Below are 20,563 nucleotides of genomic sequence, written 5' to 3' on the forward strand. Positions count from 1 at the left end.
CAAAACGGTAATCATGCCTGTTGTTCTGTATGGCTGCGAAACATGGTCACTTACATTGAGGGAAGAACATAGACTGAAAGTATTTGAGAACAAGATCCTGAGACGAATATTCGGACCCAAGAGGAACGGGAATGGGGAATGGCGGAAACTTCATAACGAGGAACTACATAATTTATATGGTTTACCCAACATTGTTAGGGTCATGAAGTCTAGGAGGCTTCGGTGGGCGGGTCATGTAGCTAGAATGGAAGAAAGTAGAAACGCTTTCAAAGTCTTGACTGGAAGACCAATCGGAAAACGACCATTAGGAAGATCTAGGCGCAGATGGGAGGTCAATATTAAAATGGATCTCGCAGAGATTGGAATACAAAGTAGAAACTGGATGCAGTTAGCTAAGGATAGAAGTCAGTGGAGAGCTTTTGTGAACGCGGCATTGAACCTCCGGGTTCCATAGGTCATAGAGTTAGTTAATAATAATAATAATAATAATAATAATAATAATAATAATAATAATAATAATAATAATAATAATAATAATATATTTTTAATAGTTAAGCATATCAAATTTCAGTCCTCTATAATATTGTTAACTATATTCTAATTTTTTAAAGAATTAAGTAAAGCGCCCAATTAGAAAAAGAGGCGCGGACCCAGGAAAAAATCGAGAAAACTGAACTGCAAACATTAATAAGTTTAATCCCAAAGAAGATACACTTTGATACGGTGATTGTGTTAGATGGAAAATTGCATTATTATTATTATTATTATTATTATTATTATTATTATTATTATTATTATTATTATTATTATTATTATTATTATTATTATTATTATTATTACCAATTGGTCCAAAAAAAAGTAACGTTGACTTGCGTTGTAACGGGTAAAGCTTTGAACAGACACCTGGTGTCGACCTCTCACAAGTGTAAGCAGGAAAATATTAATACTGTTCAAGATTTGGTTATGGATAGGTGGTACTAAGTTAAAATTCGCGCATATATATGTTCAATAGAGACATTTTGCATAACATTTAACGTTTAGAAAGACATTTATCAGAAAAGTACACACAATCGTGACAAAAGATTCATACTTTCTTTCCCAGGTATATAATTGTTGATGAATCTGGATACATTAGTATGATCGCAAATATAAATAAGAAAGCAAGCAACAATGGCACCGCCTCCCCCTCCTCCACATACACACACACACACATTCACCTACCCGACAACAGAGTTCTCCTAATTGGTAATATCGAACAAGAATACATGGCCACTACACTATTTTGCACTTTAAATTGGGGAATTCAAAGTAATGAGAAGATGAATGTGTCCCAGGAAAACGTGCTGACCTATAGAAGTCATTATACAATGGTTGCATTTGATGCTGTGCATTTTATAGTACTTGAGTACCTCTTTATTCCCATCTATCGGTCTTAGTGGGTTTGCTTTGTTCCTCAATTTAAAGAAGCATTTACGAATTGCAAATGGTGACATTGTACTACATATATGGAACTATGGCTATAATACTATCTGATTTATTATTATTATTATTATTATTATTATTATTATTATTATTATTATTATTATTATTATTATTATTATTATTATATTACTGCTTTAGAACATAGATGGTAGATGTTCGGATGACAAATGGAAAAATAAGTCTTTCTATCAGGAATAATAACCTGAACAACCCTTCTATAATATCAATACTACTCAACGTATTTTAACCTAAAAAAAATGTGGTATTTTAGCTATTTTAAATATGTATTATATACCAACCTTTGTCAGAGAGTCATCACTAGGAAGACGAATATCCTCAGCAATAGTAGCTTCATTTACGCTCGAGTTATCTTCAGTTTGTTTCTTTACAATGTCGCCTTTATTTGCAGAAACATTTTGCATAGTAATTCCTGTTCTTGCACTACTCACTTGTTCTACAGAACTATGCTTGTTGGTTGTTTGCCTTCTACTTATCTCTTTTTTCAGGCTTTCACTAATTTTCTGCCTAATATCAGCTGTACATGAAGTGGAAGCATAAGAACTCCAACAGGAATCCTGTGGTTCATTGCAATTACTCGCATCACTATTTGGAACACACGGCTTCGTATTTGTTACAGTTCGCCTAGTTTTATTCTCCACATCTCCCGAATAGCGTTTTCTTTCAGTTTCTGTATCTGATTGAGTACGTATTTTTGAATTATTTAAGGAATCTGTATTTACTGAACGACTAGAATCACATTTTTCATAGATTTCGACTGATTTATTATACATGTCAAGTTTATCTTCATGAGGGTTTGACCCTCCACCTTTTTCTCTCCACTTATGTAAACCAGACGGAGTTTTGTTTCCGTCACCTTGTGACATCCAACAGTCATGTTTCGTCTTCTGTCTCTCATGTTCTGTACTCGTACTTACGGGAACACTAAGGTCTTTGCTATTATCGACTGTTGTGAGAGATGTACTTGTGTTTTGTATATTGCATTCGGAATGACACTTCTTGTAGATTCTCATAATTTTCTCACGGATACTGGCATCATCGGCACTGGCGCTTGATGAACAGGATCTTTTCGGTTCTTTGAAACATGTTTTACACTCTCCGCGCTTCATTTTGTTTGAACATTTTTTAGATGTATCACTACAAAAACTTTCCGAGTGACCTTTGTTAAAATATTCAACAATTTTGCTTACTTTACCAGGTTTTGCATCTTTATCGTCATGGCTATTGTTTCCAGTTGCAGTTTTGGATTCTGAAGAAATATCTTTTTGAATATGAACTTCATTAGCATTCGGAAAATATTTATTATTATCCTCGAGTGAAGATGCATTACTGGAACCTTCTAATTTCGGGAAGTTCATGTACTGTTTTTCATGAATAATACTATCTCCAATTGATCTATTTCCTTCCGACAAGTTTACAGATGCATTACCATCATCACTTTCATTTCTGGAAGGGATTACTGATGATTCCTGTACCTAAAATAAGTAAACATACCAATATGAATTGGCTTCACATTTAATAGAAAAATATTGCAACTATTAGTTAAAGAAAAATTCTTAAATACCATTAAAACATATAACTGAATAAAACATTTCACGTTTCCTTGCGTGAATTGTTTTGTTACTCCTGATATTTCGCGTACCTTTCTTTTGCGAGCTGCATATGAGGAACAAATTATTTATATACATAAGTACATCTCCTTAAATTGAACCTAAATTTCTGTAATACATAAATATGTTACGAAAACACTGAAAAATATTACTGACTGTCATTCAAAACAAGAAAATGCGCTTCTTGTTAAACTGTTCTATTTATGACTCTTAGGCAGACGGAAGCTTACAGAAGGAAAGTTGGAAGAAATATATGAAATAGTAAAACAATCCAAGCAACATAAAGGTAAAACTTCTTATTCAATTGTATGTACAAGATGCGAAATAAAATGAAATATGTAGCCACTGAAACATTTACTATACACTTATTCATACATCACTACGGTAACTATAATTCCACGGGGGTAAGGTGGCTCAGTGTTAGATCGTTCATCTCTAGTACTAGGGTCCCTGGTTCGATTCCAAACCAAGTGAGTTTGTCTTGAACAACATCGTGTTGTCTGTGGGTTTTCTCGTTTCTTCTCATTGCATCAATTCTTTTAATAATCATTCACTTTCATTAATCATTCGTCTCCTTTACACTAAAAGGCATAACCGTGGGACTTTAATTTAAAGATTTTATTTTCATTTTCTTCATCACTATAATTACTTATCGAGCATACGGATACATTGTAATGTAGGAAGTTTCAAAATGAATATCGGAGTTTTAAGGCTTTGTAACATACAATTGAAGCGCTTGGAGGATAAAGGTGTTATGTAACAAATTGAATAAGACGGGAAAATTGACTTTGACAATGTTGTCCATTAACATACCGCCTTCATCGTTTCTAAATATCTGCAGTCACGACGAGAACTCACTACATAATGTGTCACGTAACATGATTAACATATAAGACGTGCATGAATCGCCAGAATGCAACGTTTCAGAAAATTTAATATAACACCTTTATCCTCCAAGCACTTCAATTATAAATAATACATAAAATGAAAAAGCAGCTCTGCTACAAGTGTTCAAAGTCACCACCATTCATCACAAGGCACACATCAAGTTGTTAGGCGAAAAAGGCCCATGAACTTTAGGGGAGTCTCGTTGCAATTGTACCATCTCGTACGGGTTTGATCACCCGCAGATGCGAACATTATGAGTGTTCACATCGCCACTTAGGAGATGAAATGTCGATTCATCATTGAAGACGAAACGATCTATGCAGCAACATATCATTTGCAAAGTTGGCATGTAAACCATAGTCTGTAGAGCTTGCAGCAACTGCAAACGATAAGGACGTAGTTGTAAGCGCCTCCTTAAAATTCTCCTCACAGACGGTTGCACTCTAAGTACAGATTCAGTCTTTGCAAAATGTAAAATACAAAAAGCTTTCTGCCCACCAGTTGCCATCTTTGCTACTAGCGCTTTCTAACGGCAGACAGAGGAACCCGTGCATGTGCATGCGTGCGTACAAAATTGTTTGAGTTAATCTGTCATTTGATGTATTGTGTGTGATTGTAATAAATATTACAAAGCCTTAAAACACCGATAATCATTTCGAAACACCCTATATTTCGAACTACTCACCTTTCTTAGTGCTCTAATCTTGGGACATGTTGTTGTATATAGTAAAACAAAAAGAGGAACCTATAATATATTGGGAAAGGCAAGAGATCATAAGTATCGATACAATTTCAGTAATATTATTTTCACTTTTGAGACCAAAAAAAGCTCGTGTTGTGTGTCCCTGGAGATGAGTGTCCTATTGCAACACTACTCGAAATATTGGAAGAAAAATTGTCCGAGGACCATCATCAGTAGGTGAGTAATTTTAATATAACTACTTCTTAGTCATACGAGTGTATACTCAACATTTTGATTGGAAATATATTAACGTTAATAATAATACTCGCCTCCTAGAAGCTTAAAACTTTTCAAAATTTTGGATACTTAAGCGGATATTCTTTATCGAGGATTACAGACGCTTAATGTATGTTTTGCAACAAGTTCACATATTGTAACTTCAATAACAGAAAATATTTTAAATTTCTATGTATACGGAATATCGTATTTTTACGAACTGACGTCTTTTACAAAATAAATAAATAAATAAAAAGGAACTAGCTTTATGTAGGAGTTTGTAAACCTTTTCATTCCCCTGAAATAATGCGGTATGTAAAGTGCATTTACACAACTATGACCCATTTATTATTATTTTTCAGATATATGTAAGTGTTAATATCTTTTTGGCACTATTCTTGAACACTCACTCTTCGGAAACTCATTCTCAGGGGTACACATTAGCTTAAGTCCTTTTTCACAACACGATCTTTACTTTTTATTTATTTATTTTCATTTTATTTTTTTATTTATTAACTCAACAATGCTAATTTGAGAACATAACGGAAATTTTTATTAATATTTAGTCACTTGCTTTTCCCAACATATTATAAGTTGTTACATACAACAATATGTCCTAAGATTAGTGCACTACGGAACATTAGTAGGTGAATAATTTCAAATATTACAGAGTTCCTACTGATCTGAGGAAATCTATTTCCCTGACTTCCCGGACCATGACAGGTGTCAGGTAACATTGACATATTAATAAGGAATAAATAACGGTGAATAGTTATATATGAGAACATTCATTCCACACAGACAATAATAATTAATTGCTCATACGTACAGTACATTCCACTTACCGCCCATAAAAATCTGAGCAACGTTCCATACTGTGATCATTAATGGATGGCTAAGCTGAAATTGGTGTACAATTAATGTTAGAAAAAATATATTTTATAAAATTTCCCTGATTTCCAGTCCTTTTCCCTGAGTTTCCCTGATAGGCATCATTTTCCCTGAGTTTTCTCTAACTTCCCTGATCAGTAGGAAGCCTGTATTGTAATATGTTCAATACGCTCGATAAGTATAGTTATGAAGAAAAGAAAAAAAACGAAACTCTTTAATGTCCCACGATTATACCCTTTTGAATTAAAGGAGAAGGGTGATTCATGAAAGTGAATGATTATGAAAGAATTGGTGGAATGAGAATGTGGGGGGAAATAAGAGAACTCGAGAAAACACACGGACATGATGTTTCCCTCTTTGTTTCGGAATAATGTAAAGGGAATTAACAATTTTTGTTTCTATTTGATATTTTGGTTTCTGGTAAAAGGAGACCGGTTGTAGCAGCCTATGGCAGCCAATCAGGAATCAGGGTATTTTTTCGCTGTCTCTTATATTAAGTTTGTCACTACCTGCATATTTATAGTGTCTGATGAAGTCAAAAGTGGATAGTTATCGAAACTGTTACACGTTAATATTTTTTTACAACAAACGTATTGTTTTGCTCAGTGAGTAGTTTAATCAGTTTAGTTTAACACTAAACGTTGCTTTACGTTTAGTGTTAAAAGTAAAGCTTATACAATGGAAAATAAATAATAATAATAATAATATTAATAAAAACATTGATACTACTTACTTTACTAATTTTACACTACATATATAGATGGCTAAGTTATTACATTCAACGAATTCAATGACTTTGATCATCTGCATTGAGCTGTTAATTAAATAAAGAATGTAGTATTTGATGACGAGCTCTTTTTCTTGGGGGGGAGGCAGGTGTGTGTGTGATAGCATTGTAACATTTATTTGCTTTAGGGAACAGGCTACTATCAGTGTCAATTGAGCTTTCTTCTTCTTCTTCTTTATCCCTCAGTGTCGGCCCCGGATAGCAACTTTGCCTTAGTTTACCAACATGATGGGACGCCACCACACCATGGACTACAGATGGGTCAGTATCTGGAAAAACAATTTCCTGGTTGGTGGATTGGTCGACGTGGGCCAATGGAATGGCCTGTCAGATCACCTGAATTATCACCATTGGACTTCTACCTGTGGGGTCATCGTAGAGTCATCTACAGGCATATGGTGAAAAGATTAGGAATCTGATCATTTGAAGCAAAGGATACAGGGTGCATGATCACAAATCACATCTGAGACATTGCTCAATGTTCATACAGCTCGGGAGGTGCAAACATGCAGAGTGCAACACGGCAAGCATATTATAAGATGTAATCTGAGTTTCATGTGATTATAAGCTCAAGGCTATTACATTTGTTAAATCTGATTGTACAGTTGAGTTCTCTTGAAATTTTAGCCCTGTTTCATATATCATATGACCTCCTTCCTATTTAAGCTTTTTGAGCGAGATTCAAAATAGCAGACAACAAGATGGTAGCCGTTCACCTGACACTGACCTAAAGGTTCACCCTCAGCCTAACATACCCTACAATTACCAATTCCGGTTATCTATACTCGCTTTCATTTTATAACGGGTATTGAGGTACTTTTGACTCATTCTGTATCTGATCCTTTTGTATTATAAATCCGTTTAAGAAATTACTGAGAACTATTCTTCCTCGTTTTTATTATTATTAATACGAAAATAGCGTTCATTATATAAGCAATTACGTGCTATTTACATATTTCAACCCAACAGCTGGCGCAACAGCCCTTAGAGGGTCGGAGCCACCAGCGGGCTTAAGGCATTCATGTCTTTGGAATGATGTGTCGTCAGCCCATCGGCTCCTCTCATCGTCACCGCTGGGTTTCTAGAGTGAGCTTGCTACTACTTTCTTTCAAATAGTTCTCCAGTTGTTCTCACGATACTTGGTAGACGCCGCAATATCAATACTATCTGGAGTATGAACCAGAGTTGGCAAAAACCATGGTTTTTATTGAAAAAAACAAAAAAACAGGTTTTTTGGTTTAAACCCGGTTTTTTCGGTTTAAACCAGGTTTTTTGGTTTAAATAATTGACTCTACGTATTTATATTAGATATGACAGAAATTTGTTTCGCCTTGGTGTTATTATGCAACAACAAGGTTATGCTGGAAGGGGTCACATAAGCTTAAAGCGGAATCCAAACCGCTTCTCGGCTTCATCCAAGAAAAATTATCCATTTCGACACGAAACCGGGACTAATTGGTTAGAAATGCGATTGCCGACTCACTCACGAAGGACTCTTGATAAAAATGCGTTATACTGATCTTTACATAGGCCTAGTTGTTAGTATAATTGTCAAGAGTCATTTTAGAAGGACAAAAAGATAAACTGTTACACAAGTAAAAACATTATACAATTATATATAAATCGGGAAACTCCCGCCCTAGCCATTGGGAAAATCCTGTTATTACTTCAAATGTATTTGTATATAAAATTTTAAGGTCAACGTATCATAATCACTACGCTACGACTGAGGTATTAAATTACAAATTTGGTATGTAGATATCATTCAATAAAATTAAAACAAAGTCAAATCCAAGCTGATGTTGGAAGCTGCGTAAGCAGTTGATAAATTTTGCCAAATTCTATCAATATATTTAAGCAACCTTGGCTTCTTTATAGAACAACAGGCATTCAGACAAGTAGAAATATATAATTTGGTTTCGTTTCGTATGTTTAGGCTTAACATCCTTATGAAATACCAAGGTTATCACGGAGAGGACTTTCGCTTAAAGGGACACCTCGAATCACTACTTGGTTTACACTTGAAAGATGGGTTATGGTTCGACCGAGAATTGAACACGGGACTCCTTGATTAAAAGATGAAAAGTACATAAACGTAATGCAGATGGTTTCATAAGTGGAGACGTCACCATAAAGTTCACACGATTTATAGCATTTTTCGTTCTTTTTTTGTTTGGTTTAAACCAGCCAACCCTGGTATGAACCTTCACTCATTTTTCCTCAGACTAGACCTGGCACTGCTTAACTTCGCTGATCTTCACGAAAAGTGGTATTCCAGTGCGGCTACGGCACTGGCTTTCAATATTTAAATTTAGTTAACAAATTTCCTTATATCTATCAAGCTGGCATATTATGGTTCGTCAAAACACCTGGAGCAAGAGACAAAATCTACAAGAGATCACTCCACTAGGAAGAAAGAAAGAAAGAAAAAAAAAGAGGCACATGGAGATGACAATTAAAGAAACTTTTCAGTATTCCAAGAAGAAACCCTAATGTTAACATAAAATTTTCAAAACGAAGAACAGACAGCAGCATACTAATTTCTTCGGAAAAGCCCATTTACATGTACGTTTACAGGTAAATGTGACCTTTAGTTTTATTATTAAGTCTACAAAACAAGATGATTTTCCTAGAAGAGTAGTGAAGTATTGGCGAAAATATGATGTTACGTAGACAACAATGAGCAGTATATGATTGACATATGCCGGAAGTGTAAAACCGTTGGTTCCACCCTTCCATTTGATGTCACGACACTTTTATATTAGTATGCAGATAGTAGATATTGAAAAGCCACCCTAAACTTGCTGACACTGAAGGCACTATCGAGGACGCAGCAAAGTTCTTTAAGACCAACTTTTCATATTTAAAATTCATTGTTTTGTTAAGAAAATTCACCCCAAAGATATTCAAAATATTGGAGCTAATTATGCAGTGATACAAAACGAATTTATTACGTAAAATTACCGTATCTCAAGCTCATTTCAAATAATGACCAGATTAGATTCATTTGTCGAGCCTTGTTAAAAGACATTTATATTCACCTATTTATAGTTGTCAGTGATTGCACATTTCATGCTCAACTAAGTTCATAGACCTGCTTAAACAAAAGAAAAAAAGTATCAAGCGAACTTATTAAAGAAGTTCCTGCTCTGCATAATATAACTATTTTTGAATGCTCATAGAGCAGAATGTAAATGTAAATTCTAGATCAAGTGAACGAGTAGCTTGACTTCTGCAAATATGTTGAGAAGGTAAGCACAGCTATTAAAATCTTCTAACAAAATGCATTATGAAAGGCAGAGACACGCTACAGAGGGATGAGAGTTCAGGCTATCCAGGACCTACATTACAAACCTAATTTTCTTAAAAAAAAATAAGAAGAGCATTACTGTTTCATGCCCTGTGCTTCAGTGAAAGAGATATGATATTTGTTTAAACCTGATTAACAATAATTAGACAACTGTGACGTACAATTTGTTCAACTTATAATAATTCTGCCCCCATAGGAGCACGTGTTTACTATGAGTTTTCAGAAAATGTTGGTGTGTTTGTGAAGCATTAATTATGTTCATGATTTTGTACTGTTTAACATACGTAACAAAGCACTGTAACGTGCGTAAGAAATGCTATCAAACATAAATTAATCAACTAAATCTACGGTACTAAATTCAAGATTATAATCTTATTCATCTAAGAAAAAATATTATGGATTACTGTGTAACATACTTCACAGAAATTTTCCATTACAGATGGTCAATCTCAATTTCTGTAACTTACGTCACATCTACGTACTTCTATGTACATTTCTTAAAACTTCTTACATTCTTTAAACATGATAATTATGTACTCTCATAGCACATTTCAGTACTATCTTTCGTATGTTTGATGTTTCATTTGCTCTAATTCTTTCGTAATTTATACGGATCTAAATGTTGTTTAAACGTGACGTATGTAACGATGAAATACTCCTATTATTACTATCATTATTATTATTAAGCAGCAGTTCTTATTGACATAGTTTCATTAGCTTTTACTGTGTTCCTAATAAAACATACCAATTAAATATTAAATTCCCGGAAAATCAACAGAATTTGATATAAATAAAGATGCATCAAACTGCTACAACAACAAACCAGTAGTTGACAGAGCGACTTGTAAAATATAAAAGTCAGAAAAAACTACATGAAACATGTAGAAAATAGAGAATTTTTAACATAACTTGCGTTGTTGTCTTTGATTTTTGACCCAATATTTCCCTTCGTTTACACTGGAAGCATCATTTGGGGTTAGACCTCTGAAGAAATATCAAAATTCTACGTAATCACATACCTTCCAATATTTCTTCAGAAGTCTAACCCGAGACGATGCTTCCAATGTAAAGGAAAGGAAATATTAGATCAAGAATCAAATAAAGCAACGCAAGGAGTTATGTTAAAACTTTTAGTTTCTACATAATATATGACTGCATATTGTACACAACATAGTCCAGAACATAATACACCAAACAACTCTGAAATCAAGAATTTGATACTTCTAACTGTTTTTCAGGTATTACTCGTGTGCTGTAATTTTGAACCGATGACCATTATTTCACTGTATGACCCTGAAAAAACTCTCGTCAGGGTAAGTGATACAGTGCAAGACCTAACATCTGAAAACCAGCGAGAAATGTCGAACTGAACAATTATTGGAAAAAACTAGATACACTCCAACCGCATAGATAAATAGGTGATTGCCTTCTAACCTACTTTCTAATTTCCACGACAATGACATTTGGGGAAGCTGTACCATTTACGTATTCATGTCGCTCGATGTTATTTATTGCTACTTGTGTTAATGTTTATTGAATGATTAATGTGTTTGCTTGTTTCTATTCTATAACTCTGGCAACGTCTTTGATAGCATATACGTAACATGTGTTTGCAAATAAGATTACTTGAGGTGCATCGAAACGAAATAAATAATAATAAACAACTAAGGTTTTTCGTAGTGTTATTGCTCAATTCCCATGCTACATATATCAGGATAAGGTTCAGATTAATCTTGTGTAATGAAGCTTACAAAATAAATCGTACGCGTTAAGGAAATCCGTAAAGAATCTAAATATTTAACTACCGTATCAAGACTGATATTCGTATTTGAAATTAAAACTTACCTGAGGTTCTGAAATCGAGGCTTCTTTCTGATCTGAAACATCATCATCTTCTTTATAGTCCTCCGATCCATCTTCTGTTGTCTCTTCTATAATATCTTTTCCTAAAATATCATCCTCCGACACAGTATTTTCCTCCAGTACGTTTAAGGATGAAACATTACTTTTTGAATGAAAGTTTTTGATTTCAAAATTGTCTACGTCAAAATTTGGACAATTATAAAATCTCTTAAGTCTAGCAAATACGTGTCTTTGATCATGCGGTGAAAGAACATCTGACTCATTACTGGATGTTCGATATAATTTCTCAAATCGAAGGCTATCTATTTTATTTTCAGCTTCGGCATATTTTGCTAGAAGTTCATCATAGTTCTTTTGTAATTCTTGCAACATTTTTTCTTTTTCGTGCAACAATTTTCGTTCTCTCAACATTGATGACAGTAATCGTTCAGGAGATAACGAGTCGGCGTAATTTTGCAGGTTACTTTCACTTAAATGGCATATGTCATTCAGTAAGTCCTCCGAAAATTCTGACTCTAATAAAAGCATGGGACTGCTACTTCTCCTAATAGTTGGCAAGCTTTTATTACGCGCATTGCTGCTTTTAATCTGACGTATATACTCTTTGACTTTACTTTCAACATGATCATACTTTGGACTTTGTCCTCGCAAGCTGCTACAACTGATTGATCTTGCAATTCCTGAATCTCTCGATTTTGCAACAGACACATTTCCAATCGACGACCTGCTAGTAGACAAGGGTCTCGGAATATAAGATTTTCCATACACATACAAAGAACGTGAATGCTTTGATTGTAATGGTACCAAACCACACTCCGTCATATCCTGAACTGAAAATGAACGATATTTCCGTGGATTTAGTTGCGGAGTTACCGAATGAGTTTCTTTGTATTTAGTTTCCGAAAATAAATTTTCTTCTGGCTCAGGAGATACTTCTACATTTTGTTCAGCGTTTATGGAGGAATCGTTCACCAGTTCAATTGGCTTATCTGTGGCAATAATATTGTCATTGTCATACAAAACACAATTTTCATCAGGTTCTTCAACGATTACTAAAAATGAATCAGAAAAATTATCAATGTCTGGGATCATTTCCTCATTTGGTTCTGCCTCATTTGACACATCCTCCTGAGTCATTTCAATCTCAATTGGCAACGTATCTTCATGTAACACCTGATCCTCAATTGGTGACATGTTTTCCTGAGTCACATCAGTCTTCTCAAATGTTTCGTCTATAGGGTCCAATATATCATTGCCTGTACGATCGAATTGACTAGAAAGTGACTCTTGACTATTGCTAACTAATGGTGGTCTATCTATATTGTCCAGCTGCTCTCCATCATCCATGGAGCAACCTTTGCACTCTTCACGAAGGCAATTCGACACTGAACAAACGGACGTCATTTTATTCTAATCACCATTTCCATCGCCACTTCTTACAAATTATAATTATTTCTGTCTTTTCTGATTTTATGAATAATATCACCTCCCTGTAAACAAATAAACGAAAAGAAGATTATAAGTAAAAATAAGAACAATAATAACGATTACTACATTTATTATTGTAGACCTTGTCAAAAATGGTTCAAGACTTATTTTTTAATTTTCAGACTAATATTGAAACATACGAATTAAGTATTATTTAATTACCTAATTTGCTTTGTGAACATATACAGCGTGTTACAAAAATTTGTCACAATATTTTGGGAATAGATTCCTTATGTTCCGGCAACACTTAACTGTCGGGATAGAAACGAGAGGCACCTAAGAGGTGTGGGATAACAATACCAAATTTATAGCAGTAAAGCACATGCTAAGTGGGGGCGACTCCACCACTAGTCTTAGGCGACTAGAACCATGAGCAAAATTAGACAGGGTAACGAATATGAATTTAGTGTTAAAATAATTTGAAAATAACCAATGCATTTTCATTGAAAATTGGTAGCAATAAGGGCGTTAAGGAATAGATGGTAGAGCAAGGGAATAGCAACTAATTTTGAACAGTCTCACCCTAATTCGAAGTAGTTCCAATCTTCTCCCTCTTGCTCATAGGTGATGTTTAAGCGCTGTCCTCGAAGTTCCAGTGACTTGAAGGTTGGGTTGTCCTGATGAAGTCCATGATGAAAACTTGTCCGACAATCAACCATGGCATTGAATGCTGGACCCCAAAGGCAGGGAGACTCCGATGTGTCTCGCGTCGTGGTTGAGATCCAAAGACCCAGATCGTGCTCTCTCAATTGCTTTTGACCTGACTGTCCCTCTGACGTCAGAATGAGATGATGGTGACACCACAGAGTTTCCTAAGCGTGGTCGATTACCCAAAACTGACATTGACCAAGTCCATCTTTCTACATGTCGTCGACTCAACACAAGTTCTCAAACTTGCTCCTGAGATTGCTAACGTTGTCAGGTAAACGAACCAGAAAGAGACTCACCTGAGTCGAAGTACTTACTTCTGTATTTATTACTTCCTTGTTGTAACATCGTGTCGTGGGTAAAAGAACGAAATGGACAATGTCTTGCAGTAGCCTGACTATGATGGGCCAATGAGGTCGAACCAATTGAGAGAAGCAATTGATCTAACAAAGCAAATCAAAAGCGTCGCGTGTGAGACTGTTCAAGGGTGAAGGTTCTGAAGGTCGCTACCACTGTTTATTACAAATCACAAGTACAAAGACTTCCTCAATAACAGCAAAGCAATAGTTAATTAATCTTTTAATGTAAAGTCAGATAGCGACGTACAACAGAATATTGGTGTTAATAACATCAGGCAGTGAACTCTTGAAGGCTGCTTGGCTTCCATTAATGCCTGGTTGAATTTCCACATGAAATAAAGATGTCCTAGCTTGTCCTGACTTCATATCCCGTAACACTTACATCAAAATAAGAAAAAGAAAAAGTTCATATGGACCTGTCGTCGGAAGTGCATAGTTTCGTAGTCATAAGAGTGCCGAAAACATGAAATAAGTGAACTTTAAAAGTTCATAGCTCCACTACTATGGGACCTATCGTAGTCGAGTCAAGACATCACTGAGGAACTAGTATGTTAGCTATCCAAATATCAATCTTTCAGAACCTCTGGTACATGCACAATCATTTTTAGAGAGAAGCTGTTTGGGAGTACTTGATCACTCTCCACCTACCTCTCTAAAAATTGGTGTACAAGTACTGGAGCATTCTTAAACATGGATATTTGGATAGTGCACATACCAGTTCCTCAGTGATGTCTTAACCAGACTACGATAGGCCCCATAGTAGTGGAACTATGAACTTGTTTCACGTTTTCCGTACCCTATAACTCCGAAACTATCCACTTTTGAGCACAGGTCCATACGAACTTTTTTTTTTTTTCTTATTTCGATGTGAGGAATCCGATCCCAAAATATTGTGACACATTGTATTGTTCATGGGAGCGGTTCTGCACAAACCTATTAGGTTACAAGGTTGCGCCTATAAACATGTATGTAATATGAGGGCAATTAACTGGATAAAATGAAATGAAATTAAATCTTTTAGTTTTACGTCCCACCGCTAAAAGTTTAGACTAAAGAAGACGAATGAGTACTGAAAGTGAATGATTATGGAATAGATAGCGGAATGAGAATGTGGGAGAAAATTGTTGTTGTCCATCACAAACGCACATATCCCGAGATCGAACCCGGAACCCCCTCTTACCAGTCAACTTAACTGGAGTTATCCAATTGATTGTCAAGAGAGACAAGAGTTAACATTAAATGCGGTGTTAATGTGGGAAAATACCTAGAGTTAGTTGTTGGTGTTTAGCACCAAAGTTATATTAGACGTGGACTTAAGCTTAACGTGAGTCTGAATATAAGCTCCAATCAGGAATCGAAACTAGGTTGAGCAGTAGGCGAAACAATAAACTTATGGTGACCAGACACTATCGAAAGGCAAGGCCGTGTGTATGAATGGCAGAATGAAACACACCGGTCTTCTATAGCACATACCATAAAAATGTGGAATGTGCGAGAAATTTACTTCCAGAATGCCATCGTGTTACTGTTCGCATTATATCAGATGCACTGAACTTGAATAAGCTATTTCACATAGTTCTCATGGAGATGTTTGTAATTCAATAAATACGAATTTCGATGTTCTATCCATGTTTATATTATTAGACTGATGTTTGAATTAAATACGTTATGTCCGAATTTTTAATTGATGAAAGCGATGCACGATAATACGAGCTCGTACTTCCATTTTGATGTTTATACAAATAGTACTTTTTTTCACTTATACTTTGGTTACGTTCTGTTAAATAGCATTGGAACAATGCTGAAATTGAGTAATACAAAAATTATCCCTCAGAAAATGAAAAAGAAGTAGAAGGAACCCGGAACAATTGCTGTCAAACAGCTGTAAAAGACCAGAAATTATCCTACATTCCTGTTTAAAATTACTGCCGAAGGTTATGTTATGAATAGGACCCTCAAAGGTAGTGGCAAAGTTCCAAAGGATGAGATCATTGTTCAGCAGCTTAGAAGAAAGTGACGCAGCAACAATCAAAATCAGACACTATTGGCCATTGTTTGATAATCATTTAATGTTTTATATATTTCATTTTACTGCATTTTTATCTTCTTTTGTTTTTGCTTACGTTATAGCAGAATTTATTTTTGTCAAATAGATAGCAATGTTGATGGTCATGTGGAACATTAACTACCTGATGTAGTTCTTTCCGCGCGCTTGTTTTTACGCTTTAAACAGTAATGTTTAATATACATTTCAAGATACACTGAACTATAATATTCAAGCTAATACACCAGTGTTGTGGTATACTTATTTTGTGAATATTTCAGAAGCAGAAGTTAGTTTTATGTGCATTTGTAGAAGTACAGTTAAATACAAATTTCAACACAGCTTTATTCACTTATTATCCAATTAGCATCTATGATAAATAAAACAATATTTTCTGTACAAGCAACACATGGCCCTCCAACAGTCATATTTATTGACGCTAACAATGTGATGTACTACGAATTTCCGCTTAAGGACAAACAATGAACCACAACTTCTACATTATTGACGTACAGAAACATTTCATCAAGCTACTTGTTAGTGCCAACCTGACACGTAGATATCTGAACAATAGTTTATTTTGTAAGATAATGCAAAGCCTCATACTACTATATCGTACAGAAGAATTATATCCCTGCTCTTTCACATTCTTCTCATTCTCTCGAAATCTTTCAGTTTAACGTCATACGATTATGTCCTTTAGATTAAGGGAGGCGGATGATTAAGGCAAGTGAATGATGATGGAAGAATCGGTGGAATGAGAGTGTGGGAGGAAACGAGGGTACCCGAGAAAACCCACGGATACGATGTTGTCCACCACCGTAGAAAAGTTGTGAAATCTGTCTCCTAATTACCTTCATTGACCCTATAGGTAAAATTCAATAGTTTGCATAAGAAGAAATGTTTACAAGGAATAAGTTTCTGCAGGCGACAGAATTAAATACGAAATAATACAACTGTATTTTAGATTTACACTAGGGTTATGAGTGTAAAATCATTACAAGTGCTTTACGATGGATAAAATAAGTGAATGCATATAAAAGATGACTATAAGATGCTATTTTCCACCGGCGGTATACAGAATCTGTATTTTATGTTTACAAGTGGAGCGTTACTAATATAAAACCATGCCAAGTGCTACTGAAACTCGTATTATTGCCAAAAATCCACTTCTTTTCACTACGCTCACTTACGCGGATCTCCACCACGCTGACGTTTCTGGTCCTTTCGGATTCGCTATCGCGCAGGCCCAACAGCTTTTGCCCTGCCCTGACTCGGTTAGATAGCATTCGTGCTTTTTAGTGGCCAAGTCGCACATGCTGGTATGCGTTTTGCACTAGTTTTTATGTCACACACTCCCGCAAGCCGCATTTATACGCAAATCGTAAAAGAATTGTAAATTTTCGACAATTACTTCTCGTGGCACCTTTGAATTTTATCTATGGCAAGTGAGATATTTTAATGTCGCCCAGCGGAAACCTTTAAGGAGACAATAAGAAGGAAATTACTGAAAGAATTATAATTTTTTAACAATTCTTCCTCGTGGTGAACCAAAATAAACCAGTACGGAAGTTGGTTAATATTTTCTGCACTGTAGTTTTTATGAGATAAGTCACCACGCTGTACTTTTACCCGTACCTATAACGGCTAAGCCAGCCTAAAGTGAATTTGCATCTAGTAATGCAACTCTTCCCTTAAAAGAAACATTTTCAATGTAGAAGAGTGAAATTTCTATTGAAAGAAATAATATATCATGAATGTAAGTAGCTTCCATGAACAGGAACTGCGAAAAATAGAACCTGCACTGTATCGGTTATAGACAGAAATTATATTGCTCATACAAAATTTATATTTATTCCGAAATTGGCCCGCCTGGTTTTCGACAAAAGGCGTAATAACAGCTACGAAAATTTTTAAATCATCGATTTTTAGGATCTCTTTAAAAGGGTAGAGTAGGGTAGGCTAGAGTACAGTAACGTAGGGTGGGGCCGGGTGAACTTAGGGTTAAAGAAGTTTGGACCTATTTTGTGAAAATTAATGAAAGTGTAACTTCTCGCCTCTGCGTAAGGATACCAACTGGAGCGTCTCTGCACACTTGTAGCCATGTTTAGAATACAAATGTTCGTTACTTTTTGCAATCCAACCATACGGTAACCTTGCGCGAAGTAGTTTCCTACGTTTGCCAAATAGTTCCATGTCTATAACCGATTATAAAAAGAAATAAACATAACTTCCGTTGTCCTTACATTTTATCAAGCACACAAACGAGCAAATTATTCACTTCTTCCCGGTGAATTTTCAAAATTGTGCCAGAAACGGACGACCAACTTTGGAATTTATGGGCAAATGTACATTTTATATTCAATTTTAGGCTTTGCTAATATGCATAAACAACTCACTGTAAGTGAATAAATTACAAAAGTAATTGCTCTCGAGCCTATTTAAATATGCCGGTTACATTTCTACTTTTTTCTTAATTACTTAGCAAATACATAAAAATTATATGAAACATATAAGTAGCTCATGCAATAGTATTACTACTATTAGGCATATAATAACAATCATGTTGTCGGAATATGAGTTTTACAACTAATTTCACAACTTGACATTTACTTTCATAATTTTACTTACATGGTATTTTGTTTACATGTCTGAAGGGATAGCAGACGTCATCACAATTGCCAGCTCATAAGAAAATTACATACATCTGCCATTCATATTTAAACACCGCTAATGGCAATGGGAAAATTCGGTGCAAAGTTGTGTGTGTGTGTGTGTATATATATATATATATATATATATATATATATATATATATATATATATATATATATATATATATATATATATATATATATATATATATATATATATATATAATGTCTTATACCTGTTTATATTTTGTGTGATGGTTGCATGAGCGAAGTTATGGGGGGTATTGCCTCCAATTTTTTTTGACAAAAACTAAAAATGTCACGTATAAGATGGCCACCTATCAAGATTTCTGACACCGACCAAAAGGTCTGCCCGACTGCCCCCCAGCATACAATTCCTAGCTCCGCCTATGGATGGTTGTGGTCTTGAATTATGGAAATAAGATTTGTTTTAAATGTCATCACATTTACTTAACAATCGTACTGAGTTTCAATGTTAGTGTTGAAAATAGAAATAATGGTGATGTCGGGAAGTTAGTTGGACACAGTGGGGGTCATTCATTCATTATAGAGCTTTTGTGTGTTGTGAGGGTGCACGGATAAGTAGATACCCCAAAAGGTTGACCATTTGAAAGCGAATAGGACAGATTCGATGGAATAATTGAAACAGAGCTTTTTCTTTAACGTCCCACGTTATGCACCAAAGCCAAGTGAGACGGTGATTATAACAAGCATGATAATAGTAGAGTGCTGAAATTAGAAGGAAACGGGCCATGCACAAGGTGTTTCTTCTCCACAAAGCTCACTTGGCGGGAGCTGTAATCGAACCAGGACTCACGCTGCAGCGGTGAGCGTTCTACCACTCAGTCATTGTCGTCCATTAGGACTAGTTTGTTAGTTGTCCCGGTGTAACAACAATATTAATAAACACGACTTAATGATATTATAAGGGGTTTGGCAAGCGCTCTTCTAATGAGTTCTATTTAAAAACAAGCGGAACGCTGTCAGTGAATCGAACTCAGAAGCTCCTGACGTTAAAAGCTGTTCAACACAGATTATGTTGCCAAGCTACTTGTCCACCAATTTTGGTTCAGATCCGACCAGTAGAAATAAAGTGCCACAGATTAGTCGAGCCAAGTATATCCCTGACTGATCTCGGCCACAAAATATAGCGATTTTTATTTCTTAGAGAAAGCTACTTGCCTACTAAATTTAGTTTAGAACCGTCCAGTAGTTATCGAGAAATAAAGTAACACATACAAGCCGAGCCGAACCTGTCCTTGGCCGAGCTCGGCCGCCAAATATAGCGATCTTTATTCCTTAGATGATGGACTACTTATCTACAATGGCGGATCTAGAAGATAAATATTGTGGGGGCAGCCAAAACCCAAACTATGATAGGTTTATCATGAGTTTACAATTTTTCGTGGATGCTGCAGAAGTTTCCAATCTAACTCTCTCCAATGAATATTAGGAGACGTTGACATTGTGGACCTCAAATATTGCTTTACACATTGTTTTAAAAATTTCCTAATAAAGAATAAAAGGCAACGCTTACTATAA

General features: G+C 35.3%; 1 protein-coding gene across 1 annotated transcript in view; it reads right to left on the reverse strand.

Moving 5' to 3' along the window:
- LOC145690202 (uncharacterized) overlaps positions 1–19,058 on the reverse strand; it is a 53,046-nt gene extending 33,988 nt beyond the window's left edge. Inside the window, exons 1-3 of the mRNA XM_081764863.1 lie at positions 18,978–19,058; positions 11,790–13,297; positions 1,782–2,975 (exon numbers count right to left, since the gene is read on the reverse strand). Coding sequence (XP_081620989.1) covers positions 1,782–2,975; positions 11,790–13,211 — 2,616 coding nt within the window. The 5' untranslated portion in view covers positions 13,212–13,297; positions 18,978–19,058. The remainder of the gene's footprint in view (positions 1–1,781; positions 2,976–11,789; positions 13,298–18,977) is intronic.
- Positions 19,059–20,563: the final 1,505 nt, after the last annotated feature.

Source organism: Thermobia domestica, chromosome 7 (assembly GCF_964235325.1).
Source record: "Thermobia domestica chromosome 7, izTheDome1.hap1.1, whole genome shotgun sequence".
Lineage (NCBI taxonomy): Eukaryota > Metazoa > Arthropoda > Insecta > Zygentoma > Lepismatidae > Thermobia > Thermobia domestica.